At 46.5% G+C, this 27,677-nt stretch overlaps 2 protein-coding genes across 3 annotated transcripts in view; both read left to right on the plus strand.

Moving 5' to 3' along the window:
• Window positions 1–157: 157 nt before the first annotated feature.
• Window positions 158–9,829, plus strand: LOC104294441 (carbohydrate sulfotransferase 5-like). 2 transcript variants are annotated; one of them, XM_009894054.1, is made up of 3 exons: window positions 158–186; window positions 8,217–8,249; window positions 8,415–9,522. In XM_009894054.1, exons 1-3 carry the CDS (start codon window positions 158–160, stop codon window positions 9,502–9,504), a joined length of 1,152 nt encoding a protein of 383 aa, XP_009892356.1. In that variant the 3' UTR covers window positions 9,505–9,522. The 2 variants fall into 2 exon arrangements, with proteins under 2 accessions (XP_009892356.1, XP_009892355.1); XM_009894053.1 differs by lacking the exons at window positions 158–186; window positions 8,217–8,249 and having other exon boundaries at window positions 8,298–9,829.
• Window positions 9,830–25,259: 15,430 nt separating this feature from the next.
• The window catches only part of LOC104294475 (neural-cadherin-like), a 77,105-nt gene continuing 74,687 nt past the window's right edge, over window positions 25,260–27,677 (plus strand). The window contains exon 1 of the mRNA XM_009894087.1: window positions 25,260–25,725. Within this exon, the coding sequence (XP_009892389.1) occupies window positions 25,260–25,725 (466 nt within the window). The remainder of the gene's footprint in view (window positions 25,726–27,677) is intronic.

The raw sequence follows: 27,677 nt of genomic DNA on the forward strand, positions 1-27,677 counted from the left end.
CTCTGGTGGAGTAGCGAGAACGCGCTGAGGCGGGAGACGCGGCCCCGCGCCGGGCTGTGCTTGAGGTGACCGAGTTGTTGACTGAGGTAAAACTGTTGAAAAACGGCCTTTTTTTCCCACCCCCCCCGCACCCCTCCTCCCCTAGAGAACATGGCTGATGCGGGTTAAACGGGTTAAGGTGGTTTTGTTTTTTTAGATGGTGAAATCAGGTGCTGTGGAAAAACATGTCATCCCGGGGAATCCTTCCCGTTTTTCTGCTGTGTCCAGCCTCTGTTTCCAGGTGAAAGTGACATACCGGACCCAAGAATCCGTCCTTATTTCTTACGGGCAGCGGTCGCTCCAGTGGGGCTCCCAGAGCGCTGGCACCCCGTCCCGCTGGGCCCGAGTTGGGGGACAGCGTTGGACCGGGGCGGGCGAAGTCCCAAAGAAGCCAATGGCATCCAGTCACTGCGAGCGTCCCTTTGCCACCCTTAAAAATAGTCAAAATTCCCAACAAGAAACCGCGTCCGCGCAGACCTCATTTCGTGAACACCAGTGATTGTAGTAGCTGAAAACACTTTGCGATCTCCGGCTGCACTGCACGGAGAAAGAGGTGGTGTAGGGCTGTCGACACTGCCATTTGATCAGGCTGGACAACTTTAGCTGACTCCGAACAATATAAAGAAAAGAAAAAAGCGCCCATTACCTTATATGTTTTTCAAAAATAATTTTTATGGTCATATAATGAAATCTATGGTATGTTTCATTGTATTATAAGGTATTTAAGGCTGATGATGACCTGTAAGTCACTCTTCCAATCTCATTTTCCAGTAGATTGTAAAAGGAAGTACATTTTTAAAAGCTAAATTAACACTATCAGCTGAAATCTTAATATAATGTCAGAATTCAAATTGCCTGATTATACTTACTGTACTTTTTTATTATTTCTGTTGCAGTTTTACTGTTGTATTAAAAAAAAAAAAGCAAGCTTCTTAATTCTTTCAACTATTTAGCAACGATCAGCTATTGGAAAGACTTAATTCTTTTTGAAGTACCAGTCGTTATAGAAGGCACCCTCCAAACTAACTTTTTCTTTCCCAGTTCAAAGACCAATCTGCATATTGTTGGCAATATGGTAAGCTTTTGCCTTGTGAAGATGTGTTGTTCCTAGCTGTGGGAGAACACTGGAAAGTGACGTTTTGTCAGCTGGGTGATTTAAAGCAAGAATTACTAGTAATATTGTGCATTTTTCTTGGACCAGCTGCGTCATGTTCTTGTGTTTCCTTTTTTTTGAGCAGCAAATTGTTTTGAATGTTAGTTTATGGAAGCTGTTCCGGTGGTGGTTGTGCTGGTGTGATGTCTTATAGGTGAAGTACGTAGTGAGTCAACTTCTCCAGGTGAACTTTTATTCTGTTTATCTTGCCTTGCACAAACACTTTCCTATTAATTCTATAAAATGCATGATATTTACTGTTGTCATTGTTTTCACAGTCAGTACTGAGGTGTTTTGGTTGAATTGTAAGTACATAAGTGATACTTATATTCAGTTCATGTGATTGCTCTGAAAGTCAGCATTTACTGTATGACAAGCATACAGGACAAAGTAATTTTTGGCTAGCAAAAGGTTGAGCACATGGTATAGCATTAGTTACTAATTTTTCAGTGGAAGAGATCAATCTGGGAAATTAATTGATTGTGTATTTTTGCATTTTTTTGGTAGTTGAAGTAATTTTTACGTAACCTATAAAGACTTTGGCTTTAAAAGTGCTCCATAAACTGTTTTAAATGAAAGCGTGCTGGAAATTTTCTCAGACACAAAATGGCCGGGGAAGACTTTGACAAAGACAGCTAAGATTCAGTTGCATAGAAATCATTTTAGGGGAGCGGGTACTTGTAATTCTTCTCTCAGTTGTTTTGCTTTATTCCAGCCAGATTTTTCAGTCTTCCTGCAACAGACCCAGACCTGTTTGTTCTGAGGGAGTCTTTCATCCCAGCCTTTTGTCCCAAGCTGAGAGAGAGCCCATGTTTCTTTACAGCTCTAATGTGAGGCACTCTTTCTGTCTTTTTAGTATTAAAGTTAATTTTTGTTAATTTACTAGATCTCTTTAGGTTGAATTCTATACTGAAGGGAAGTTCACTGTGGAATTGTGCTTCTTTCAGTGCTGACCTGCAAAGATCTGATTACTTGATTCCAACATTACTTGTCTTACATGACAAATAAATAAAAGTCCCCGAAAGCAAAAGCTAAATGATCATCCACTGCAAAATGTATTTCATTCCTCATCTGTTCTTTTCTACCATTCTGGGTCTGAAAAGTGCTTTGTTTAAAAAGCAAGCTGGGATCAGTACTACCGCTCACTGTATTTTTACCCTGCCTGGTAAAACTGGATAGCTTTCTGTAATATATCTAGCCTCTTGGCAAGCAGTGGCAGATGCTAGTGGCCCTGCAGCTCAGCATTCTATCAGAGCCAGTTTAAGTGATGAAGAAAATCATTGCTCTGATTGGCCAGCTTGTATTATTAATTTCATCTGCACGATATGTAAGAATAATTATGCTGGGGCAGACCCAGGGTTCATCTAGTCCAGGATCTTGTTTCTACCAGTAGCCATTAGCAAACAAGCCCAGTGACAGCACTTGGTTCAGGACTGTCACCTGAACCATATGTGCAGATGCTTTTCAGATCATATTTTGAGCATTTGCATTGGCTTCTGAGGAGATGATTCTGCCTCAAGAATTTGTTAAGAGTTAGACTTTTGAATATTGTGCTGTTTGCCAGAGCTCTCCCTGAAGAAATAGTATCACAAAATAAGTAATGCTGCTATCACAGGAAAGGAATAACATTGTAACTGTTATTAAAATAATTTATGCTTAGCAGTATTCATTATGTACAAAAGCATGTGTTGTGATACCACCAAGTATTGTGATACTTCAGACGTCTCAGCTGAGAGATGTGGAAGGTGTTGGAGTGCTCTGTGCTGCAATGTGATGTCCCTCATAGTCTTTTTCTGCTGCCTGTAGCTCCCTCGCCACTTCTGGTCGGTCTGATTTCACAAGTCGATGAGGAGTTGCTTGCTACAGAGTTTTGTCACTGAGATGGCAGCTGAAGTGGCGGTAATGCTAGGACATCTGGCCCCTTTGGTGCTTCATGTTTTCCCCCTATGTTTTCAGTCAGCAGACCTGCGGTAGTCAGGCAGGTGCAGCCAGAAGGAAGCACTGTGGTGAAGCCAAAGAGGAAGAAAGGAGGTGGAAACAAGTCCCTTTTTATCTCTCCTGAGGGGACCTTGCTGAGCTGTAGGCAGAGGAGGAGGGCACTGGCAAAAAGAGAGGTGAGGCAATGCAACGTAAGTCAGAGACTAATGTTTCACCTAGCAGTTCATGAAGTTTTGGCATATTGCCTTTCTGTGCTGAAAGAGCGAGCTTGCCTAACAGCTCCCTCTGGTGAGTCCTGCAGTGGAATATGGAGGATCAGAGGAAGCAGCTGTATTGCAAGGTCCCGTCCCTCACAATTAAGGCAATAATATCATGTAGTCTATTCAGTAGATTTATAAACATATATATCTGTGTGTATATATATATATTCAGCAACTTTATGAGAAGGTGATTCCTCAGTGTATTCAAGATCTGCTTTCTAACTTGGCAAACATTTGCCAAAAATCATGAAAGGGCTTGGTAGGTTATAAAGTTGTACATTAAGGGGGTGGAAGTTTAACCCGGGCTGAAAGCACCTTAGCTGTAGAATGCAACTGCAAATGGTAAAAGCGTATTTACATGCAAATAGAGATACACGTGTTCAATGTGAGAAAGGCAGAAATAAAAGGCACTGTTCACAGAGAAAATCCAGTGAACTGGATGTGTATTTGGCCTCGTGCACTGGAAACTGCCCGAGAGAGTACTCTTACAGATGCTGCACTTTGTTGTGTAATTGTTAATTTCTTTGTGGTGTCTGTGTGTGTGCAAATATCAATTGTGTGTGCAATCACCAAATATCAACCTTAGAAACATCCCAACTTTCCCCAAAAGGTAGAAAATGAATCTTAAATACTGAAAATGGGTATCTACTTAGTGCTTTACTTCGATATTGCACTTGTTCTTTCAGTTTATGGCATACTGAAGAGTAGAGGAAGACTAGCTACAGACATTTTACATTTTATTTGTGTAAAGGCAGTAAAGGCAGATGTGAATTAAAAAAACCTGGCTTTTATTTTGAAATCTACATGTTTTTGTTTCTCACTCCCCCACACCTGGCCAATAAGATGTAAAGAACAGTTAGTGTTTGTATTTCTGCAGAGTGATCTTGATTAGAGTGGAGCAGCAGTTCTGTGTAGCTAGAGTATAAACATATTCTATAAAAAGCATCATTGGGTCTCTAAAAGCTATGGAGTGGGTTAGACTCTGAGGAGCTGCAGAATACACTTTTACTGAAAAAAAATGGCTAATGTTTTGCAGACAAAAAGATTTGAGGTAGTTATGGCTGGCTGGCTTTCAGGCACGGAATGTTTCAGGAAAACTTCTTGAACTAGCAAATGCAACTGCTCTTTCACTTTTGCTTAGATTCTTTCATCACCTCTGTTTGGTGAAGTGTCAGTGCAGGGTGCTGGATTACTGATAATTGTCACAGCAGAGAGAAACTCATAGATGCTTCTGGTGACGTAATATGCAAAAGTTCAGTATTCGAATGAGGCAGATTTTATCTATGAAGAATGGCCATGCTGAATTAAACCAAAGGTTTATCTATCTGCTCTTGTGCCTGACAGTAGCAAGTAGGGGATTGCTAGGGAAAAAGCTAAATAATACAGGAAATGTGATTTCTCCTAGTATAGCTCCCAGATGCAGGCAGATACCTCGTGCCATGTACAGTTTAGGGAGTTGCTAAGCCACCGGCTGTAGCCTCATCTCTGCATTTAACAGTCCTTGAGAGGGTCCTCTTCTATTAATTACTTTCAATCATTGTAGTCATTTGTTGGACTCTTGTAAACTCTTGCTACCACAGCATTTTGAGGCAGAGTTTCACATTTTTATGATGCAGTGTACAAAAAGGTTTTGTTGTGAGTGAATATTTAATTGAATTCTCTCAGTTTTCCTGTTTTGAACAGTCGTGAGTGTTTTTGCAGTTGCTCTCTCCAGGCCAGTTGTGATTTCCCTGTCCAGGGAGCTTCTCTTCCAGGCTGAGGGGTGATAGTCACTTCAGTATTCCTTTTACAGAAGTTATTGTCTGTCTTTGTGCTCGATCTTCACACCTTACTGCATTCTGCTATACAGTCTTGAAGAATTACTGTGAGCAAATCGGCATGCAAAATACGATGCTCTAAAAAAAGTCATTAGTCCCATATAGAGTCAGGACTTGTTGGGATTCCAATCAGGAGGTCTTGGAGCTACACCAAGGGTACAATAATTCCGTAGTTAACATTTTGTGGTTTAGCGCAGTGCCAAGGTATCACTTTATAGACCAGACTACACCTGTCATTCTTGAGTTCCCTTTAAAGTACAGCTTTCATACAGATTGCGTAGCAAAATACAAAAGCCAACTCACCGTGTATTCAGTCCACAGACACTCCGCCCCTCCATCCCACTGTCAAAATATTGGTGGCATATTTGTATTCTGTCCAGACACCACTGCCAGAGCAGAAAGGGAGGGGACTGGGCTACTTTTTCCATGCTTGTCTGCCTGGATATATTAGTAGCAATTTGAATGAATAGATTGACATCTGGGTCATGTAAAAAGGTATGCTCTTTTTGTGACTTTAAATTTGCTTATGAACCTGGCCCTGAAAAGTAAGGTTATTTATTACCACTCTGTTAGATTTGTTATTTTGTTACTGTCCTCTCAGGTAGGAATATGGAAATATACCTACATATTTTTGTATCCCATTTTGCTATTCAGAAAAAAAGAAAGGCATCTTGAAGGGAAAATAATAAAGGTTGCTGTATAGAGAAGCTGGTGAATTATGGGCTGGATGAGTGGACAGTGAGGTGGATGGAAAACTGGCTGAAGGCCAGGCCCACAGGGTGGTGATCGGTCGAATGAAGTCTCGTTGAAGGCCAGTAACTAGTGAGGTCAGTACAGGATCCAGTCCTGTTCCAACATCTTCACTGATGATCTGGATGATGGGGAAGAGTGTACCCTCAGCAAGTTTGCTGATGATAGGAAACTGGGAGGAGTGGCTGATACTGGGAGATCTTATCAGCGTTTATAAATATCTGAAAGGAGAGTGTAAAGAAGATGGAGCCAGGCTGTTTTCAGTGGTGCCCAGTGGCAGGACAAGTGGCAGTGGGCACAGACTGAAGCATAGGAGGTTCCCTCTGAACATCAGGAAACACTTTTTTCGTGTGCAGGTAATGGAGAACTAGCAGAGGTTGCCCAGAGAGGTTGTGAAGTCTCCCATCTTGGAGATATTCGGAAGCCGTCTGGACATGGTCCTGGCCAATGGGCTGTATGTGGCCCTTCTTGAGCAGGGAGAGGTTGGACCAGATAACCTACATGAGGTGCCTGCCAACCTCAACCATTCTGTGCTTCTGAGAGATGAACCAGGGTCCTTTAATCACTGTTTCAAAATGACAAAAGAATTGTAGCTGCTTGATGAGAAGGATGTGTGGGTTTTTTTCCAGTTTGTTTCACAGAAGTTGTATGGGTTTATCCCTTTCACTGTTCATTTGTGTTTTGTAAGCTTGGCAGTTAGCTAAATGCTATTGTAATGTGAGTAGCGACCCAGTAGGCTTGAGAGACCGATCATAGGGGAGGCCTAGCATGACTCAACCTGAAAAATCCATGTAAAAGATTTTTGTGACGTGATTACGCAGTAGATGGTCAAAAGGTACAATATGGATTAATTTGAAGACCTGTGTGCATGACTCAAGCTGTGTTCTGTTGGCAGTCGTGGTCTGGGGCTCCCCCGCTCTCTTGTGTTTCTATGCCTTTTTGTTCCCTAACTTCTTCCAGCTCCAGTGCTGGTCTATGCTGTGCTGAGTTGTTTCAATACTAATGAGCTAGGTGAAGAAAAACGAGTGGGTAGCTTTCTTCCATGCTAGCAGACTGAAACAGCTTGGGAGAACATCTCATAAGCATTGGGACTATGCAAGAGAGGCTTAGGGGGCTGTGGGTTTCATCCTAGAAGGTGCTATTGCATTTGTGTCACAGGTATTTGTGCAGAGTTGATGAGAATGTGGAACCGCTGCAGAAAAGGGCCTTGCCTCAAAGCGCAGCGCTGCCACTAAAAACTCGGTGATAACCATGGTTCTGGAGATAAATAAATGCTGTTGCTAAGCTACAGAAACAGATTGTATGGTGAAGTATTAAACATAATAAAACAGCAAAAAGGCATTTATAGCTGAGTGGGAATAAACTAGAGTGGGTGTAAAGAATAAACAGAACTTTTGCATCCAAATAAGAGCAATGAAGCTGGTGAAGGGTCTAGAGAACAAGTCCTATCAGGAGCGGCTGAGGGAATTTGGGTTGATCAGTCTGAGGAAAAGTAGGCTCAGGGGAGACCTTATCGCTCTCTACAACTACCTGAAAGGAGGTTGTAGTGAGGTGAGGGTCGGTCTCTTCTCCCAAGTAACAAGCAATAGGACAAGAGGAAAAGGCCTCAAGTTATTCCAGGGGAGGTTTAGATTGGTTATTAGGAGGAATTTCTTCACTGAAAGGGTTGTCAAGCGTTGGAACAGGCTGCCCAGGGAAGTGGTGGAGTTGCCATCCGTGGGGGAGTTTAAAAGATGTGTAGACGTGGGGCTGAGGGACATGGTTTAGTGGTAGTTTTGGCAGTGTTAGGTTGATGGTTGGACTTGATGATCTTAAAGGTCCCTTTCAACCTAGACAATTCTATGATTCTAGAGAAGAAGATTTTTATTTCAGTAGCCAGAGTTACTGTTGTTGCCGTCTACTCCTTTTAAGGGATAGAAGCCCTTGCAACGTTAGACTGAAATGGAAATAAAGTGAAGCAATTCAGAAAGATTTTTTTTCCCTTGGCAGTATTTCCCAGAATTCAAGTTGAGAGCTTTGTATATTTTCTAGTTTTTTTTTCTCCAACAGTTGAGCTGCATCAACCCAAGGTTTCCTTCAGCATCAAACATTTACTTGAAACTTATTTCTGCTGTGATCTTGCTGTCACACATTACTTTCAGTTTCTGACACCTGATACCTGTCACGTGCAGATGATCAACTCCCAGTGCTGCTGATTAAGGAAGCAAATAGTGCCAAATACATACATGTGTATTTGAAGAAAGGTTTTACTAATGCAAGAGTTTGTATAGTGTTAAGTTTTATCATTATTGTGCTACAGGAGCAATGGTTCACCAGCATTTTCCTTCTCTTTTTCAGCTTTTCTTATTGCTTTTCCTCGGTGAGAATGGCAAGGATTCGGATTCCTAGTACAATCGTTATACTTTTTGTTATGGTACAGACTGGATTCTTACTCTTCATGTATGCCCGGTACAGTAGCTTCATGCCTCAGTCTGAGGAGAAACCATCTCAAGTCCACATCCTCATTCTCTCCTCCTGGCGTTCAGGATCTTCTTTTGTTGGTCAACTTTTCAGCCAGCACCCCAGCGTCTTCTACCTGATGGAGCCTGCGTGGCACGTGTGGGTTACGATGTACCAGAACAGTGCCAAGGTCTTGCACATGGCAGTGCGGGACCTAGTCAGGTCAGTCTTTCTGTGTGACATGTCTGTGTTTGACGCTTACATGCCTTGGAAAAGAAACTTATCTGATCTTTTCCAGTGGGCAGTGAGTCGGGCTCTGTGTTCAGCTCCTGCTTGTGACTCCTTTCAACGTACTGACATAACCAGTGAAATGGCATGCAAGACTCTTTGTGGACGGTACCCATTCAGCAAGGTGGAGGAAGCCTGTAAAACTTACAGCCATGTTGTCATCAAGGAGGTTCGATTTTTTGACTTGAAGGTCCTTTACCCCCTTCTTACTGATCCATCGCTGAATCTCAAAATTATTCACTTGGTCCGTGACCCCAGGGCAGTCGTCAAGTCACGTGAACAATCGGTCAAAGCATTAGCCCGTGACAATGGAATTGTTTTGAGTACCAATGGCACTAAAGTGGAAGACAGCAAGTACAAAGTAATGCAAGAGATTTGTAGAAGTCATGTTCAGATTTATGAGACGGCTACCCTAAAACCACCTAATTTTCTTAAAGATCGCTATTTAATGATCCGTTTTGAAGATCTGGTAAGAGATCCATTATCAGAAATCTCAGAAATGTATAAATTTGCAGATCTTAGTTTGACCCCCACGCTCAAAAGCTGGATCTATAATATCACACATGGACAGGGACCAGGAAAAAAAAAAGAAGCCTTCAAAATCACATCGCGAGATGCAGTTAGTGTTTCACAGGCCTGGAGAAATGTTCTCTCCTTCCAGAAAATTAAGAAAATACAGGAAGTTTGCAAAGGTGCAATAAACATGCTTGGCTATCAGCTGCTGGATTCAGAAAAAGAACAAAGAGATCTGTCATTGGACTTAGTGTTGCCAAGACGACAAAATCAATTCAGTTGGTCATCATTTAATCCAAAGCACTGAGACATTATTTTTGAGGGACTGGGGGTGGGGTGGGAGTGGGGGTGTAGATGGTTGAGTATTTGTGTACTGTGCAGCATATAGGTAATTCAAAAATCCTTGGCTGATGAGTTTAACTATCTTCCTGTCTGCTGTTTTTCCATAATGGAGGAGGGTTTTTTCCTGAGTTTCTTACACCGCAAAAACAAAAAAAACCCATCAGAAATGCCTAAAGATACTTGTCAGATTTCAGATTTACAGCTGAGCTGTCCTGTTCTCAGCATTGTTTTAAAAATATAATTTAAGTACTTTCTATTAAAAGATGAATTGTTAAAGATGTCTTTGTTCATTGATAATAGTTTGCTTCTGTTTTCATGCTTTAAATATTTAAGAATCTCAGTTCTTAATTTGTATTAATGGAACAAAGTAGAAACTAAATTCCTTCACTTTCTTCCAGAATCATTTGACTTTCTTGTTTTGCTTTAAAGTTGTTGTGTATGGTTTTAGACTTCTCTTGATATTTTAAACTTCAACATAAAAGTTCTCCAAGAGCTAGGGCAACTGCAAACAGTTCTGTTGTAAAAGGCTTAAGCAGGAACTTCATTTATTCATACATTTCTTAGTGCTTTCCCTGGAATGGCAAAGTTTGGTACTTGAATGCCATGTTGGCATGGAGTGCAAAAAGCAAAAGAGATGAAGAAACTTTGAGCAGAATCACTGTGGAAATAGCTTGTTAATGCCACTCCAATCGAGCGTTCTAACTCTGTGACACAGAGAAGGCACACACTTGCTCCTGCAGCATGATTCATACCATTGTCCTCTCTTTTCAGAACTGTAAGTTGTTGTTAATGAAGATCACTGCACATCTGAGGATGGACAATACATGTTTGATCAATACCAGATAATGCTGTTAGGGCTAATTGAAGAATGTCTTGCTATAGCTCCTCAGTGCCCCTACTGCAAGCTGCTGTAGGAGATGGATGTTCCTAGCACTCTCGACGGTGGGAGGTGGGTCCTGTGACGCAGTGTTTCCCTGGGGGTGTTCTTTAGGGCCACACCTGTTGCTTCTGGAGATTTTTCTAAGTGTTCACAGAGCTATTTTTGCGCCTGTGGAGCCATATTTTTTTTTGTCTTGGTGACTTTTCCAGGGACTCTGAGGTTGTGTTGTCATCTCTGGTGCATTTGTCAGTTCTTTGGGGGCCATTTGCTTACTCAGGTTAGCTGGAGCTTCTTCCCTGTGTCAGGGAATTCAGAGTTTTTGGGTGGGAAGCGTGTCTGAGCTGTTGTCTGTAACACAAGAAGTCTTTTGGGCTCCCCAGTGCAACAGAGGCACGAACATACTGGAGAGAGTCCAGTGGAGGGTCACCGAGGTGATGAAGGGACTGGAGCATCTCTCAGATGAGAAAAGCCTGAGAGAGCTAGGACTGTTGAGCCTGGCAAGAAGGTGGCTCAGGGGGATGGGAGGAGGCGATATCTTATGGATGTATCTAAATTCCTGAAGAGAGGCCATGAAGAAGACGGAGACAGGCTGTTTTCGGTGGTGCCCAGTGATGGGACAAGAGGCAATGGGCACAACCTGAAGCACAGGATGTTCCCTCTAAACATCAGGAAACACTTCACTGTGTAGGTGATGGAGCACTGGCACAGGTTGCCCAGAGAGGTTTTGGAGTCTCCCATCTTGGCGATATTCAGAAGTCATCTGAACATGGTCGTGGATAGCTGGCTATAGGTGGTCCTTTTTGAGCAGGGAGGGGTTGGACCAGATGAACCTACAAGAGGTCCCTTCCCACCTCAAATGTTCTGCAATTCTGGAGTCACTACTGTCACATCCAGGGCCCTTAGCTACCACAGGCATGAGAAACTTGCCCCAGGCCTCAAGGTCATCCAGAGCGCCTGGTGCTTTACTCCAGCCACACTGCTTATGAAGAAGAGGAGCAGGTAATTTTGCACTTATCAGGGCTTTTGGGGCTCAGTGTCGAGTGCTCCCTGTTGGGGCAGGGTTGAGTGTTTATGGGGTTTGGAGGGACAGTTTGAGAGGGCATCTGAAATGCCCTTGCAGCGTGGAGTGAGGAAAGAGGGGCTTAGAGTTGGGGGGGGAACTGCCCTGGTTGGGGTGCTGTGTGCACCTGAGTGCCAGTATCTCGGCTGCTGTGTGTGGCTGTCAGCGTTGCAGGAGCCACGGGGGTGGTGGACTTTACTATGCCTCCCTCAGAAGTGGCTGATAAAGTTACTGCACAACAGAGACTGCAGCCATCAGCAGGGCTGGATGCTGATGATGACTAGCACAGGCCTCGCTCTCTACTGTCATTTCCCCTGCTACTTGCAATGGATCTGCAGTGGCCTTACGGACCCCAGATATCCCTAAGGGCAGCCCCAGACCCCAGATTCTCCCCCAAAGCTGCCAGCAGCCCCCAAACTCTCCCAAACCCTTCCTCAAAGCTCCTCCTGACCCCCAAACAGTCCCCAAAGACCCCCTCATCTCTCTTTCTATTCCTCTGTCTGTCTCTCCGTCCCCTTGCTGGATTCCTGTTCTTCTGTCAAGCTGAAGATCCTTTGTGTTTTGTCAGGCCTTTGAGGTGCCAAGGTCTGGTGGGTGCTCAGTGGAGTTGATCAGTAACGAAGGGAAGGTGCTGTTGATCTGCCTCATTCAGACCAAGTGCAACACCTCTCCAGAGATTTTTGTTGCTGGGGCACAGGGATGTGGGTGTGCACTGGGGGAGCACCAGTGAGCGAAGATGCTATGGGTTGATGGTGAAGAGGCTTGTGGGGAAGGAGTCAAGAAGACAGAGATCAGAGTCTCCAGCTACTTGGGTGTTAGGGCAGCTGCCTGTAGTAGGGTAGTTTGGACTTATTGTTACTGTCTGTCCTCTGTATGGGCTGTTGTTGCCAATGCTCACCTGTGCCCAGATGGGGCTGTCGCATGGTGCAGCTTGACTCATGAATGGGATATGGGCACAGAGCGCGATTGCCTGTTGGATCTGCCTTTATGTAAACAGGTATCTTCCTTGCATCAGCCTCATTCTGCTCCTCTGCCACTGCTCTGCAGCAGCAGCTTGCACTTGACTTAGCCTTCGGGCACACTGTTGAGTCACAGGGCTTTCTAGCAGGGTCTGTTTGGCTTGAGCTGCTTGCGTGTGTTAGCCTATGGATGTGAAGCGAAACCTTGCTTCTCTCAGTGTCCTGGCTACAGTCTGTTTCCCATTAGCTTAGTCTCTCTAGTGCTTGGAGTTTTAGAGGCTGCTTTCTGAATGGTCTGGAGGAGACCAAAAAGTTCAGGTGCCATGGGTGTTGTGTGCCTGATGTTTCTGTGGGAGAAGGGCTAGGGCAGCACAAAGTGAAGAAGCGTAGGTGTGGTGTGGGAGACATGGGGCTGGAGTGCAGGCTGGCTTCTTTGCTTTCGGGTGAATGAGAGGAGTGTTTCTGGTGGCAGTGTGCTGAGTAGGCAGTGCTCTTGGGCATGGCAGTGGATGGTTGCCTGAGAGGTCTTAGCTTTTCTTCTCTTGCCTGTGTGAATGAGAAGGCGGATAGGTGAGAGAGCTGCTTGTTCTATGTTACGTGTTTTTTCGTGCCAAGTAAGACAAACAAACACTTCTAACATTGAGGTGTCTGTCTGGGCTGCAGTTTCCCTGAGGAGTACCATCTGCCAAAGGCTGAAGACAGCCAGGTGCCTAAATGGTTAGGTAACTTGGACTTGCTCCTAATGAGGTTAATAGGCTAAAAACATGTCTAGTTTCCATCATAAATATTTCCCTGTCTGTAGTGTTTTACCCTCCTTCTGGACACTCTGTTTGCCATCTTCTGGATAGCCTGGATAACACAAACGTTTGTTGGTACTGCACATGAATGAGTGCTCACAGTGTGGCAGGTAGGTTCAGTGGAAGTGCGGTTTAGTACAATCCTATGTATCGCTTCTGGCATATGGTCACATTTGAACGGTGACTAAAACCAAGCTTGTAAAGAGCAACTATAAAGTGTTTGTGACTTGTCTTACAGTTCTGTTGCACTCACAAATGAAGGGGAAGTGGTTTTTTAAGCTGTGAGTAGAAATTCCTTGGCTTCTCTTTACTGTTCTGCTTGCGTGTGCTTTATTTTTTCTTGGGTAAAACTGAAGGTTTGGAGGTTTTCTTGTGCAGTTTTTTGTTTAGAATTTCTTGTTGAGGGTTTCTCACTCAGATGTTGTGGTTTACTTGTTAATTTTGTGGGACTCGGTATTTATCAGTCAGGATTTACAGTTTACACATTTACTACTCAGGGCATAGGTTTTAAGATCTAACCTCAGCCATAAGTTATAAAGCCCCAGCAACCATCTGGATTCTGAGATTTCCAGGTTTTCAGCTAGAGTTCAGGGTTTACAGCTTATTGTTAAATAGACAGGTCTAAATCCTGAGATAATAAACCTTGGGCACTCACACTCCACAAGGTATTGATTAAAATTCCATTTATTGAACTTAATGCCAGAAGGAAAAAGAGGTTAGTATGAATAGTTCTGTGTCCTTCAGATGCTGGGAATTTGTGCAGAACCAGAGTCGCCTTCAATCAAGGCATGGTGTATCGTGCAGATCCCCTCTGTAAGGAGGTTCTACCAACGTCTTGGTCTTTAGAGGTCTTGCAGAATTTCCTTAGAAGAAAATAATTCTAGTCATTATGTCTTTTGCCAAACAAAAGGATGTTCACATGGGAACCTGCTCCTTCTCTTTACAATAAAGATGTGCAGATGCTACAATCACCAGTGCCAAGTGGGAGCTGCCTGCAGGCTCCTTTGTTACAGTTAGCCAGCTAAGTTTATTTTGTTAACAAGGGATATGCACAGCACAACGCAGGTTGGAAGGTGAAGTTGTACGTGCAGCATAGCACAGCTCAGGCCAGCACCTTCTCAGGTTAACTGTTAATGTGGATCACTAGCTCCTTGATCGTACAATAGTCTTCTGGTTAGGATCACTACAGTAACCCTCCAATCACCCAGCATTCAGCTTTGCACTCTGATCTGAGGTCTTGGTTTGATAAGATGCAGGCACGACGCACTGAGTCAGACTGCCGAGGTAGCGGGCAGCCTGAGAGCTGTGCAAGTTTCTTGCAGAGTCCTAGTCAAGGGGTAGGACAGAGGAACCAATGGGATGAGGTCAGGGGTCTTCCTCTCAAATACCAGAGCTGGATCCTGTCACCAAAAGAAAAAGCAAGGGGAGAGGCTCACAGCTGCTCACTGACTTGCTGCAGTAGGAGCTGACCCTTTCCCACCAGAACACTACTCCAGTAATGACTCTGAAGGGGTCACAGGAGAAGGGTGAGCATACTGGCACTGAGCCCCGTGGCAGACTCACTCCCAGGTATTAGGTGTATTAATTAATAAATAATTGCTGTATTCTTTACGCTCGTGGCTGTGGGTGCTGCAGTCCCTTTATGTTCAGTGAGAAGGGCCTGAGGACAGTACCCAAGGGAGGGAGGCTACCTATTGCTTCTGAGGGAGTGGGAGCTGGCCCCAAGGTCTCATAGGCCATTTTTGGGTCACTGGGGGGTCACAGAGAGCTCCAGCACTGTTCACAGGGCTGCTGGGGATTTATGGACAGTTGGGGCTGTTGGTCACATTTCCCATTATCCTAGGGGCAGCCAGGCCTGCCCCCCCAGGGCTGCATGAGGTCCCCAGGCTGCTGCTGACTTTGCCTACACCACCCTGAGATGTCCCCAGTGTGTTTGGGGCAGAGGGCTGGGGCCTGTGCGGAGGGTACTGGGAGACAGGGATTGTGTGTGCCACGGCACCTTCTGCTTCTGACTGGCTGTGCCTACCAGAGTCATCAATTTGCCCTGTTATCCTCTGGTGTTTTTCTTCTTTTCGTTGTGCCCCATAGCTCTCAGTTTGTTCTTTTCCCCTTAAAACTCATCCCTTTTCCTTTTTGTGCACCCCAGGGCTTCTCCCTTCTTTTTTAGCAAGTTGCTCTGAGGAGCCAGGGCACACTCTGATGCCCTGGTATCCCCAGCTGTCCCTGATGGCGATGATGGTGATGGTTCCTGTTCCTCACTGCGGGGCTGGGGACAGAAAGCCCCAGGTGCAGCCAGTGGGGCTTATAGCAATGCCCCTCTACATCCAGCTCAGTGTGGCTGTGCTGGAGTCTATTTGGGATGATGGAGCAACTGCCAAATGTTGCCTGCTGGGACCAGGACTGTGACCGCAACCGCAGAGTGGGTGAGTCGGGATTGGGAGTCCATGCTGAGGGCTGATGGGGTCCCTGCGACTGGGAACATCCTGGGAAATGTGAAGCAAATGGTGGGGAGGCCAACATGCTGGGACAGGGGAAGGTGTGCTGGGGCTGTGTGGGGTTACTGGGGTGGAGGGTAGCCTGGAGCCATGAAAAGGGGAAGGTAGTACACTGTAGCTCAGCTGTGACTGGCCCCAGTTCAGCTCCTACTCTATCCCAGAGACCCCTTCCCCACAGCTCTCCGGCACTGCCCTATGCCTCCAGCGTGGTCCTGAGCTCCACCTCTCTGTCATTCTCTCTGTTGCTCTCACTGGCACTCTATCCCAGCATCCTGCTCCCTGTCTTTCGCAGCATCCCACTTTCTGGCTCCCTGTCCCTCACCTGTTTTCTATATTGGTCTGTCCTTCCTCCTGTCTTTCCTTGTCCCTCTGGCCTGCTACCCACCACTGCTTTTTTCTTTCTTTCTCTATCTCCTTGCCTTAGTCCTGTCGCTCTCCTCCTCTCTGTCTCTAATGTTTCTTTCTCCATCTCTGCCCTGCTCCCTGTCCCTTTCCCTTATTCTCTCTGTCCTTCATCTTTCCTCTAACTTTTTGTCTGTGTATCTCCATACCACTGCCTGCTCCATTGTTTCTTGCTGTATCCCCCTGCCCAGCTCACTGTCCCATTATTCCCCTCTGTCCTGCACCTTGGCCTTTTTTTCTCACTCTGCAGCCCAGCACTGGTTTTTCTTTTTCTCTTTCTCTTATGACTGATCAATCTTTTTTTCCCCTCAGTCCCTCTGGCTTGTTCCCTGTCTTTTTCTATTTCTCCCTCCTTTCTTATTCCTCTCATTCAACTTCTCTCTCAATCCATCTCTTCTGTTCCCTGCTCATCATTTTCTCTCTCTTTCCTTCTGTCCTACTCCTGCGTGTAGTGCACAAGCGAGCGAGGCTACGTGTCTAGGAAGCTTCGTCTCTTAAGGGCTGTAAGACACCCACATATTCTCGTAGGTGGAGGACAGCCAAGTGACCGGAGTTACAGAAGAGGAAGGGAGCAGAGAAGAAGTGTCTGAACTGTCAAATTCTACCGGCAGCACCAAGAGCGAGAGCTGCAGTGAGTCCTAGGCCTTTGGGGCCTGGTCGCCCCTCTTCTGCATCTTAGTCCCTCCTGTGCCTCCCCTGGCCCCCTCTCTTTCCCACACTGCTGTGATTTTTATTTATTTATTTATTTATCCCCCTTCTCCTCTGTACCTCCTTCTTCCATCTTGCTCTAAGTGGCTCCCTGTCCCCATCTTTTAGGTCCTCCCTCTCTCTGCCCTGTAGCCTGTAGCTATTTCTTCCTTCTCTGTCTGGCTCCTGGCCACTGTTTTTGCATTCCTCTCTCTCTGCCTGTAGCCCATCGGTATTTTTGCTGTCTCTGTCTCTCTCTGTCTGGCTCCCTGTCCCTGTTGTTCAAGGTCTTCCTTCTTAGCTGTGTAATATGTTGCGAGTCTATTTCTTTCTCCATCTCTATCCTGCTCCCTGTCCCTCATTTTGAATTCTTCCCTCACTGTCCTGCCACCCATCGGTAGGTATTTTTTCCTTTTCTCCATCTCACTCTGTCGTGTTCCCTGTCGCTCATTGGTATTTTTTCCTTTTCTCCATCTTACTCTGTCTTGTTCCCTGTCTGTATTTTTCTAAGTCTTCCCTCTCTGCGCTCTAGCCTGTTGCTGTACTTTTCTTTCCCCATCTCGGTTTGTCTGGCTCCCTGTCCCTCTTTCTGCATTCCTCCCTCTCTGCAGCATTGCCCGTTGCTTCTTTCCTTTCTCCTGCCCTCTCTGTCCTGCTGTCCCCATTTTTAAACTCTTCTTCTCTGTATGGCAGCCTGCTGCAGATTTTTTTCTTTCTCTGTCTCACTCTGTTCAGCTCCCTGTCTCTAATTTTTAGTTCCTCCCTCTCTGGAAGCCTGTCAGGACTTTTCCCCTTCTCAGTCTCTCTGTCTGGCTCCCTGTCTCTATTTTTTAATTCTTCCCTCTCTGCCCTGTTACCCATCACAATTTTATTTTCTCTGTCTCTCTTGGTCTGGTTCAAGATCCTGGTTTTTTTTTTTTTTAAGTTCCTCCCTCTCTGCCCTGTAGCCCATTACTTCTGAAGTTCTCTTTTTCTGCCTTTCTCCGTCCTGCTCCCAGTCCCTCTTTTGCACTTCCTCCCTCTGTACCCTGTGGCCTGTTACTTTCTCCCTCTTATTTCTCACTCTCTCTCTGTCTGGCTCCCTGCCCCTGTTTTTTCATTCCTCCCTCTCTGCCCTAGAGCCCATTGGTATCTTTTCTTTCTCTGTCTCCCTGCCAGGACTTCTTAATTCATCCCTATCTGTCTTGTAGCCCATCGCTGTTTTTTCTTTCTCTCTGTCTGTCTCCCTGTCTTTACTTCTTTTAATTTTTCCCTCTCTGCACTGTATGCATTGCTCTTTTAAATTTTTGTTCCCCGACGTCTCTCTGTAGATTGCTCCCAGCCCTGTTTTTTTAATTCCTCCCTCTCTGTCCTGTGGCCTGTTGTGATTTGTTCTTTCTCTGTCCCTTTTTTTTCTGGCTCTTGGTCCCTATTTTTCAGTTTTTCCCTCTCAGCCCTGTAGCACAATGCTATTATTTGTCTTTCCTCATCTCTCTCTGTCCGGCTCCCTGTCCCCATTCTGTAATTCTTCCCTCTCTTCCCTGTGGCCCATCACTATTTTTCCATTCTCTGTCCTATTCCCTGTCCCAAGTCTTTAATTGCTCCCTCTCTGCCCTGTAGCCTGTCACATTTTTTTTTTCCTTTTCTTTCTCCATTGTTCTCTGTCCACTATGCTGTCTCTACTTTTTCATTTGTCCCTCACTGCCCTGCTGCCTGTTGCTATCTTCCCTTTCTCCATCTCTCTCTGTAGGGCTTCTGGTCCCTTGCTTTTTGAAATTCCTCCCTTTCTGTCTGGGAGCCCATTGTGGTTTTTCCTTTCTCCATCCCTCTCTGGCCAGCTCCCACTCCCTATTTTTCAATTTCTTCTTTTTCCATCTCTCTGGCTCTGGATCCCAATATTTTAATTCCTCCTTCTCTTTCCTGTAGCCCATCTTTCTTGGTTTTCCACACCTCCCCCCAGCCCCAGCTCCCTGTCCCTATGTTTTAATTCCTCTCTCTCTGCCTTCTAGCTGTTGCTATACTTCCTGTGTGTGCCATGCTGCGTCTGGGTACTTGCCCCTGTCTTTTAATTCCTCCCTCTCCTGCCTGTAGCCTGTCACTATCATCGTCTTTCAGTCTCTCTCTCTCTGTTTGGCTCTGAATCCCTGTTTTTTCCTTCCTCCCTCTCTCTGCCCTGTTGTCCCTGGCTATTTTTTCTTTCTCCATCTCTCTCTGCCTGGCTCTGGCTCCCTATTTTTTCATTCCTCCCTCTCTGTCCTGTAGCCCATCAGTATTTTTTCTTTCTCTGTCTCTCTCTGTCTCCCTGTTGTTCAATTTCTTCTTTTTTGGTCCTGCAGCACATTGTGATTCTGTTTTTTTTCTCCGCCTTTCTTTTCCCAGCTCCCCATCCCTCACTTTTAATCCCCCACTTTTTCTATGTCACTCTTTCTTGCTTCCCATCCATGTTTTTTAATTCCTCCCTCTCTGCTGCATAGCCTGTCACTTTTTTCTTTTCTTCATCTCTCTCTGTCTGTCTCACTGCCCTGACTTGTTAATTTTTCCTCTCTGCCCTGCACCCCGCTGCTATTTTTTGCCTTTCTCTGTCCCTCTCTGTCCAGCTCCCTGTCGCTATTTATTAATTCCTCCCTCTTCTTCCTGCACCCATCACTATTGCCTGTAATTTCCATCTCTTTCTGTCTGGCTCCCTGTCCCCAGTTTTTAATTCCTCCCTCTGCCCCCAACAGCCTGTCTGGATTTTTTCCTTGGTCTCCCTCTCTGTCCAGCTCCCTCTCTCTGTGTTTTAATTCCACATTCTCTGTCCTGTAGCCCCACGCTATTTGTTTGTCTTCCTCCATCTCTCTTGGTTTGGCTTCCTGACCTTGTTCTTCTTTCCTCCCTTTCTGCCATGCTGCCCGTCCCAGGTTTTCCTGCATCTCCATCCTGCTCCCTCTCCTTTGTCGGCCTGTGTTCTGCTGCCTCTCCCTCTTTCTGCTGCTTCTCTTCCTCTCTCCTTGCTGCTTCTTTTCCACCTCTGTCAAGCTCCCTGCCCTTCCCTTGCTGTCCCGTTTCCTGCTTCATGCTTTCTCACTACACCCCCCTGTCCAACCAGCTGCCACTTTTCTTTTCTAGTGTCTTGCACCCTGCTCCTCATTTTTGGTGGCTTGTGCCCAGCAGCTAGCCAACCAACCCTCCATTACCCACCGAACTGATGAGCGTGTCTGTGGGACTGATGGCCAGGGTGTCCCAGGGGCAGGGGGAGCGTCAGGGGCCCTGAGACCCAGCACAGACTTGCTCCTGGGACTTGTTACAGGCATGACTGAATAAGCAGACGCTGTCTCCTTTGCCCTCATGGCCGTGTTTGCACTCCCTTTGCACCGGGCAAAGGGCCCAGGGCAGGAGGTGCCACACTGTGGGAGTCAGGCGATGGCACCATGCATGTGTGTGGTGGCACTCGCCCATGCTCACTGATGCCATCTGGCAAATGAACCCGGTACTGCAGGTGGGCACCACCGTGCCCCATGCTGCTGTCCACTGGTAACATTAATGCAGTGCTGTGGGGTGATGCCGCTGCCATCATTGCTGCCTCCCGGTAAGGAGGCTGGCCCTTGAATGTGCTTGATTCTCCCTTAATGCGGGTGCCATTAACAGCGGTGTGGGGAAGGAGCGGCTTCTCCAGAAACTCTTGCGGAAGGAGAGGCTTCGGCCAGGGGCAATTTACACTAATGGTCACTGCTGCTTCCTTCCCTCTCCCAGAAGCTGTGCTGAGGATGTGGTTGTCCGTTCCTCTCCTGGGGATGCCGTTGACTGCACCCACCTCAGGCTGGCATGGGTTGTCTCTGCTTGGCCTTGCTCTCCTCGCGGCATGGGGGTGAAAAGGGACAGATGGAGCACTTACTGGCTATGGACAGGAGCTGCCGCGACTAAAGCTGGAGAGGCCAGGGAAAGGTAAAGAAGAAGAAATTGAAGGCCATGCAGCCAGCAGCTGCCTCGCACTGCAGCCAAGAGACAGCCTGCCACTCCATCTCCATACCACTGCCTGCCCCATCGTTTCTTGCTGTATCCCTCTGCCCAGCTCACTGTCCCATTATTCCCCTCTGTCCTGCTCCCTGGACTTTTTTTCTCACCCTGCAGCCCAGCGCTGGTTTTTCTTCCTCCCTCTCTTTGTCCTCATCTCTCTCTCTCCCCACAACCCCCTCCCCCCGGCCCTCCCCGCCTCCCCTCGATCCCTCTGGCTTGTTCCCTGTCTTTTTCTGCTTTTTCCTCTCTTATTCCTCTCATTCAACTTCTCTCTCGATCCATCTGTTCTGCTCCTTGCTCATCATTTTTTCTCTCTGTCCCTCCTGTTCCCTCACCCTGTTTTTCTTCTGCCATTTCCCTGCAGGGGTCCTCATCCCTTTTTTATTGACTTATCCATCTTATTGTCCTTCTCCCGATACCTTTCTTTCTCTGATCCTAAGTCCTTCTCCCTCATTTTATTTTTTTCTTTCTGTTCCTCTGTCCTGCTCTCCATTGCTGTATTTTCATTTTCTGTATCTGCCGCTCCAGTAACGACTGCCGAGTTGTCCCAGGGGAAGGATGAGTGTACAGGCACCAAGCCCCATAGCAGACTCACTCCCGGGACTCACATGCTTTAACGAATAAACACTTGCTGTCTCCTTTGCACTCATGGCTGTTTTTGCAGTCCTTTGTACTTGGTGAGTGGCTGTCAGAGAGTCCAGGGGAGCAAGCTACACCGTGGGTGTCAGGGCTGTCGCTGCAGCTGTGGGCTGGGGCTGGAGGAACTCTGGGGTGGGCAGGCAGTGAGGCTGATGGTGATGGCCCCTCTCTATAAAAGGGCTGCAGCCCCAGCGGATGGGGCTGCTGGAGCATGCCTGCCTGAGAATGCAGACAATGTTTTCAGCCCACTGGTGAAACAGGCTGACGGTCAGTTGGAATCAGGGCAGCTCCCAGGGATTTTCTCAGAGCTGGTGGAGAGGAAGCAGGAAGAGGGGCAGGAGGTGGCTTCCCCCACCCTTCTGGGTACCTGGAGGCCTTCCCACCCCCTGGAAAAGGTGCTGGGTGCCTCCCCAACTCACTAAAACTCCTCCAGCCCGGCTCACCCTGTGCAGCTGCCCACAGCTCTAGCACCTACCCTGAAGCCTGTCCCATAGCCGCAGCTTGCCCCAAACCCTGTCATCACAGCAGCAAGCTGGCCCTTGAATATGGTTTGGCACCTACATTTATGGAGCAAAAAAAGCTCAGGGAAGGAGCAGTGTCTCCAGCAGCTCCTGCAGAAGGAGGGGTTCCCACCTGAGGAAGGGTACGGTCATCACTGTGGATAACAGTTGCTTGTTCTTTCCTTCTCCCAGAGGCAGCACTGAGGACTCTGGTTCCTCTCCAGGGATGATGTTGACTGCTTCTGGCTCAGGTTTGCATCCGTTGCCTTTGGCTTCATTCTCCTAGCAGCATGGGTAAAAAGGGACAGCTGGACACTTTTTGGCTGCAGACAGGAGCTGCTGTGGCTGAAGCTAGAGAGGCCAGAGAAAGGTAAAGCAGCTGAAGAATAAAATAAAGAGGATCCAGCTGGCAGCACAGCCTGCCTTTTAGGGTGAGGAAGGATCCCTCTTAGTGTAGTCCTCAGCAGACGTGATGACCAGTGTGCACAGCAGGGTCTGCGTATGTAACCAAAAGCATGGTACAGCCATGTAGTGTGTGAGGCTACATATCTGGGAAGCCTCATATTGTAAAAGTTGTAAGATACCAATCTGTGCTCTTAGGTGGATGACAATCAAGCAACAGGAGCTACAGAGGAGGAAGGGATAGGAAGAGAGAGACAAAGACGCGTCTGAACTGTCAAATTCTCCCAGCAACTCTGAGAGCGGGAGCTGTGGTGAGTCCTGGACCCCTGGGGCTATGTTATCACTCTTCTGTGTCCCAGTTCCTCCCTGCTCCCCCCTCTTTCTGTTGCTGCTGTCATTTTTTCGCTTCCGTGCACCTCTCCCTCTCTCGTTCTTCAAGTCCCCTCTTTCTCTGTTATTCTGCCTCTCTGTTTTCTTTTTCTCTGCACTTCTGTCCTGTTCCCTGTCCCTTTTTTAATCCTCTGTCTCTGTCCTGCAGTCCATCACTATTTTTGTCTTTCTCTATCTGTCTGTCTTCCTATCCCAATATTTTTAATTTCTCCCCATCTGCCCTTTAGCCCTTCACAATTATCCCCCACACCTCTCTTTGGCTCCATAACCCTATTTTTTTTAATTCCTCTCTCTCTCCCCTATATTCTAGATTGTCTTTTTCTTTCTTAGATTTTCTCGTTCCAGCTCCCTGTCCCTATATTTTAATTTCTTCCCTCTCTGTCCCATAGCCCATTTTCATCTTTATTGTTCTCTCTCTGTCTGGCTCCCTGTCCCTATTCTTTAATTCCACTGTCTCTCCCCTTCAGCTCATCAAGGCTTTTTGGTATTTCTCAGTTTATCTCTGTCCACCTCACCATCCTCTTTAATTCCTCCCTCTCTGCCCTGTGGTCCATCAATATTTTTTGTTTTTCTCTGTCTCTCAGTCTGGTTCCCTGTTGCTTCTTCCTCTCCAGCTTATAGTCCATCACTATTCTCCCTGCCTCATGCTTCTCTCTCTGTGGCTCCATTTCTCTATTTTTCAATCACTCTTCTCTGCCCTGTAGCTGATGGCTGTTATATTCGGTTTCTGTGGCAAGGTTTTGTTAGCTGGGGTGGGGAGGGGGAGAGGCAGGGGCAGGTTCTGTGAGAAGTTGCCCCCTATGTTGGGCACAGCCAGTTAGAGCTCTGAGATGGAACTACTGCTGGTCAAAGCTGAGCCCATCAGCAACGCTGGTAGCGCCTCTGTGATGGACATTTAAGACGGGATTAGAAAATGCTGCGCAGAGGCTGTGATAGAGAAAATGTCAGTGTGGAGCAGCACTGCAGACACCAAAGTCAGTGAAGAAGCAGGGGGAGAGGGTGCTCCAGGCACCAGAGCAGAGATTCCCGTGCAGCCTGTGGTGAAGACTATGGTGATGTAGGTTGTCCCCTTGCAGCCCATGGAGGTCCATGTTGGAACGGACCCACACCTACAGCCCATGGAGGACCCCATGCCGGAGCAGGTGGATGTGCCTGAAGGAAGCTGTGACCCCGTGGAGAGCCTGTGCTGGAGCAGGCTTCTGGCAGCACCTGTGGCCCTGTGGAAAGGAGCCCACACCGGAGCAGAGCATGAGGAGGAAGAAGTGGCAGAGGCAAGGTGTGATGAACTGACCATAACCCCTGCTACCTGTCCCCCTGTGTTGCTCAGGGGTAGGATGTAGAGAAGTCAGGAGTGATGAGCCCAAGAAAAAAAGAGAGGGGCAGGGGGAAGGTGTTTTTTTAGATTTCTTCTTATTTCTCAATCTCCTGCTCTGATTTGATAAATTAATTTCACCAAGTTGAGTCTGTTTTGCCTGTGACAGTAATTGGCAAGTGATCTCTTTGCCCTTGACTCAACTTAAAAGCTTTCATGTTGTATTTTCTTCCCCTATCTTGTTGAGGAGAGGGAGTGACAGAGCAGCTTGGTGGGTGGCCAGTGGCCAGCCGAGGTCAACCCACCACAGTTTCCCTCCATCAGGCTCCCTGTCTTTAAATTCTGGCCTGTTTCTTGTACCCCGTCATTTTTGAAATTAACTTTCTACCTCTCCATTCCTATCTCTTTAATTCTTGCGTACGTTTCTTGAACCCAGTTGCTTTTTAAGTTTTCTTGCTACCTTTCCCTCTCTCTGTGCCCCTGACCCAATTTTAATTTCTTGCTGGTGTTTCTTGTACACTTCATTTTTCAAGTTTTCTTCCTATGTCTCCCTCTATGCATCTCTGTGTACCTGTTTTTTAATTCTTGTGTATGATTCTTGTATCCTGTCATTCAAAATTTTGTCTACGTCCCCTTCTATCCATCCCCCTGTCTATAATTCTTAATTCTTCCCTCTCTGTCCTGTACCCTGTCACTTCTTACACTTTCTTTCCATATCTCCCTCTTTCTATCTCCCTGTCCCTATTTGTTAGTTCTTGCCTATATTACTTGTACCCTGTGGCTTTTTGGAGTTTTCTTTCTACGTCTACCTCTATCTGGCTCCCTGTTTCTATTTTTTATTTCTTGCCTATGTTTCTGTCCCCCTATCACTTTAGAATTTTTCCCTGTTCCTTGTCTTGTCTCTATCTTGTCCTGCTGGTTCCTTCTGCCTCTCTCTCCTGCTCCCTGTCTCGCTTATTTATTTCTCCATCTCTGTTTCTTCGTGCAAGCTCTCTGCACTGTTGTCCTGCTCCCCATCCCTGTCTTGTTTGCAGCGTCCCTTTTTCCGACTCCCTGTCGCACACCTCTTGTCTACGTCCCTCTGTCCTTCCTCCTGCTTGTGTCTTCCCTTTTCTCCCTCCGTCCTGCTGCATTTGGGCACTGAGCGTTGTAGCCAACTTGCTGCTGGAATTTCTTATGTGCATTAATGAATAAACTTTTCCTGTCCCCGCTGTGCCCCTGGATGTGTTTGCAGCCCCTGGGTGCAGACCTCCTGGCTGTGGACAAGAGCAGGGGAGGGGGTGATGTGCTGTGGGGCTTTGGCGATGGCCCCTGTTCCCAATGGGCTCCAGCTGGGGCTGGGGCTGGGGCAGCCCCAGGTGTGGCCAGTGAGGCTGAGGACGGGGCCGGCCCTGCTGTGCGAAGGGGCTCTAGCTGTGACGGGGGCTGCCTGGGTACGCCTGCTGGAGGGAGCTGGCTGAGGAGTGAATCCAAGGGGGTCCCACAGGCAGGTGCCTCCAGCAAGGGATGTCCAGTCCCTGTGGTGATGAAGGAGCCCTCCGAGCCATCCCCGACAGAAAGCACCACCAGCACACGGTGCCGGCAGCTTGGTGCCTCCGGCAGCTGCACGTGTGAGCCGCTGGGAAGCTTTGTGGTGGAGGAAAGTGTTGGAGCACATTCCCTGGTGGTGCCAGGAGCTGTGGTGAGTCGTACGTTCTCTTGCGTTCCAGTCCATCTCTGTCTGCCTCCCTGCTGTCCCTGCTTCTGTCTACCTCTCTGCTGGCCCACCTACCTGTCCGGCTCCCCAAAACTTGTTACTCTCCCTTTCTTCCGTATACCTTGTTGCTTTTAAAATTTTCTTTCAATGTTTCATTCTATTCTCATCTCTGTTCCTATTTTTAATTATTTCCTGTGTTTCCTGTAGCACATTGCTTTTAAAATTGTTTTCTATATCTCCCTCTATCTGACTCCATCTCCCTATTTTTTAATTCTTCCCTCTGTGTCCTGTACCCAGTTGCTTTAATTTTCTTCCTATGTCTCCATTTATTTAGTTTCCTGTTTTCCTCCTTTATTTTTCTCCTGTCTATACTATACTCTGTCAATTTCAAATTTTGTTTCTATGGCTACTTTTATACAATTCACTGTCTTTACTTTCTAATTCTCTCCTGTATGTCCTGTACCCTGTTGCTTCCTCATTTTCTATGTCTACTTTTACCAAGCTCTCTATCTGTATTTTTAATTTTTTTCCTGTGTTGTGTACTCTGCTGCTTTTTAAATTTACTTTCATTTATGTCCCTGTGTTTTCCCATTCTTACTTTTTTAATTTATTCTTGTTTTTCCTTAAAGCTGTCACATTTTAAATTTTCTATGTCAAATTTTATCCACTTTGCTCTCCCAATGTATGTTTTCCACCTGTCTATCTTGGTACCACGTGTTTTTTTAAATTTTCTTTCCATGTCTACTTTAACCAATTCACTGTCTCTCTTATGTTTCTGTTCTGTCCTGTACCCCATTGCTTTTAAAATTTTCTTCCTATGTCTCTCCATATTTTTCTCCCTACTTTTTAACCTTTTCTTGTCTTTTCTTAATTCCTCTGCTTTTATAATTTTCTTCCTGTCTCTCTATCACCTTACCCGTATTTTTGATTTTTTTTTTCTTCTTTCCTTAATACCTTTGCTCTTTCAATTTTCTTTCTATGTCAACTTTTATCCAGTTTTTTGTTCCCATTTCTAAATTTTCTTCCTGCTTGTCCTTTACCTAATTGCTTTTCAAGTTTTCACTCCATTATGTCTACTTTTGCTAATTCACTGTCTTTTATTTTTAATTTTTTTCCTGTCTGTGCTGAACCCGGTTACTTTTTCAATTTTCATAGAATGATTTAGGTTGGAAGGGACCTTAAAGATCATCTCGTCCCAACCCCCCTGCCCTGGGCAGGCCCACCTCCCCCCAGCCCAGGTTGCTCCCAGCCCCGTCCAGCCTGGCCTTGAACACCTCCAGGGATGGGGCAGCCACAGCTTCTCGGGGCAACCTCTGCCGGTGTCTCTCCACCCTCAGAGTGATTTTCATTCTATGTCTACTTTTATCGAGCTCCCTATTTATATTTTTTAATTTATTCCTCTCTGTCATGTACCCTGTCACTTCTTAAATTATATTTTCATGTGTGTCTGTTTTACACTGCCCTTATTTTTTTTTCTTGTCTGTCTTAATGCCATTGCTTATTACGTTTTCTTTCTGTGTCAACGTTTATTATGTTTGCTGTCCCTGTTTTTTTATTGTTTTCCTGTCTTCTGTGTACGCAATCACTTTTAAAATTTTGTGTCTGTTTGTCTGATTTTCTGTCCCCATTTTCTTTTTTTTTTTTTTTTTCCTTGTTTCCCGTACCGCAACTTTTAAAATCTTGTTTCTGCGTGTGCCGGTTTTGGATGGGATAGAGTTAGTTTTCCGCACAGTACCTGGTCCGGCGCTGCGTTTTGAATTGGGGCTGAGAACGGCCTTTTTTTGGGGGCGCGGGCGGAATGCGGCGCTCGGCCAGCAGGGGGCGCTCGAGAGCCGAGCGCGGCCCGGCCAGGCGGGCAGGGGCCGCTCCTGCTCTATGGCTGGAACCGATCAGCAGGGGGCGCTCGTGCTCCCCGGGCCTTCCCGCCGCCTTTTAACGGCCGCC

The sequence above is a fragment of the Charadrius vociferus genome, unplaced genomic scaffold, assembly GCF_000708025.1.
Source record: "Charadrius vociferus isolate BGI_N301 unplaced genomic scaffold, ASM70802v2 scaffold341, whole genome shotgun sequence".
NCBI classification, from domain to species: Eukaryota; Metazoa; Chordata; class Aves; order Charadriiformes; family Charadriidae; genus Charadrius; species Charadrius vociferus.

Excerpts from the sequence above, each read along its gene's own strand:
- LOC104294441 (XM_009894053.1), top strand. The coding sequence starts at position 8,323 with ATGGCAAGGATTCGGATTCCTAGTACAATCGTTATACTTTTTGTTATG.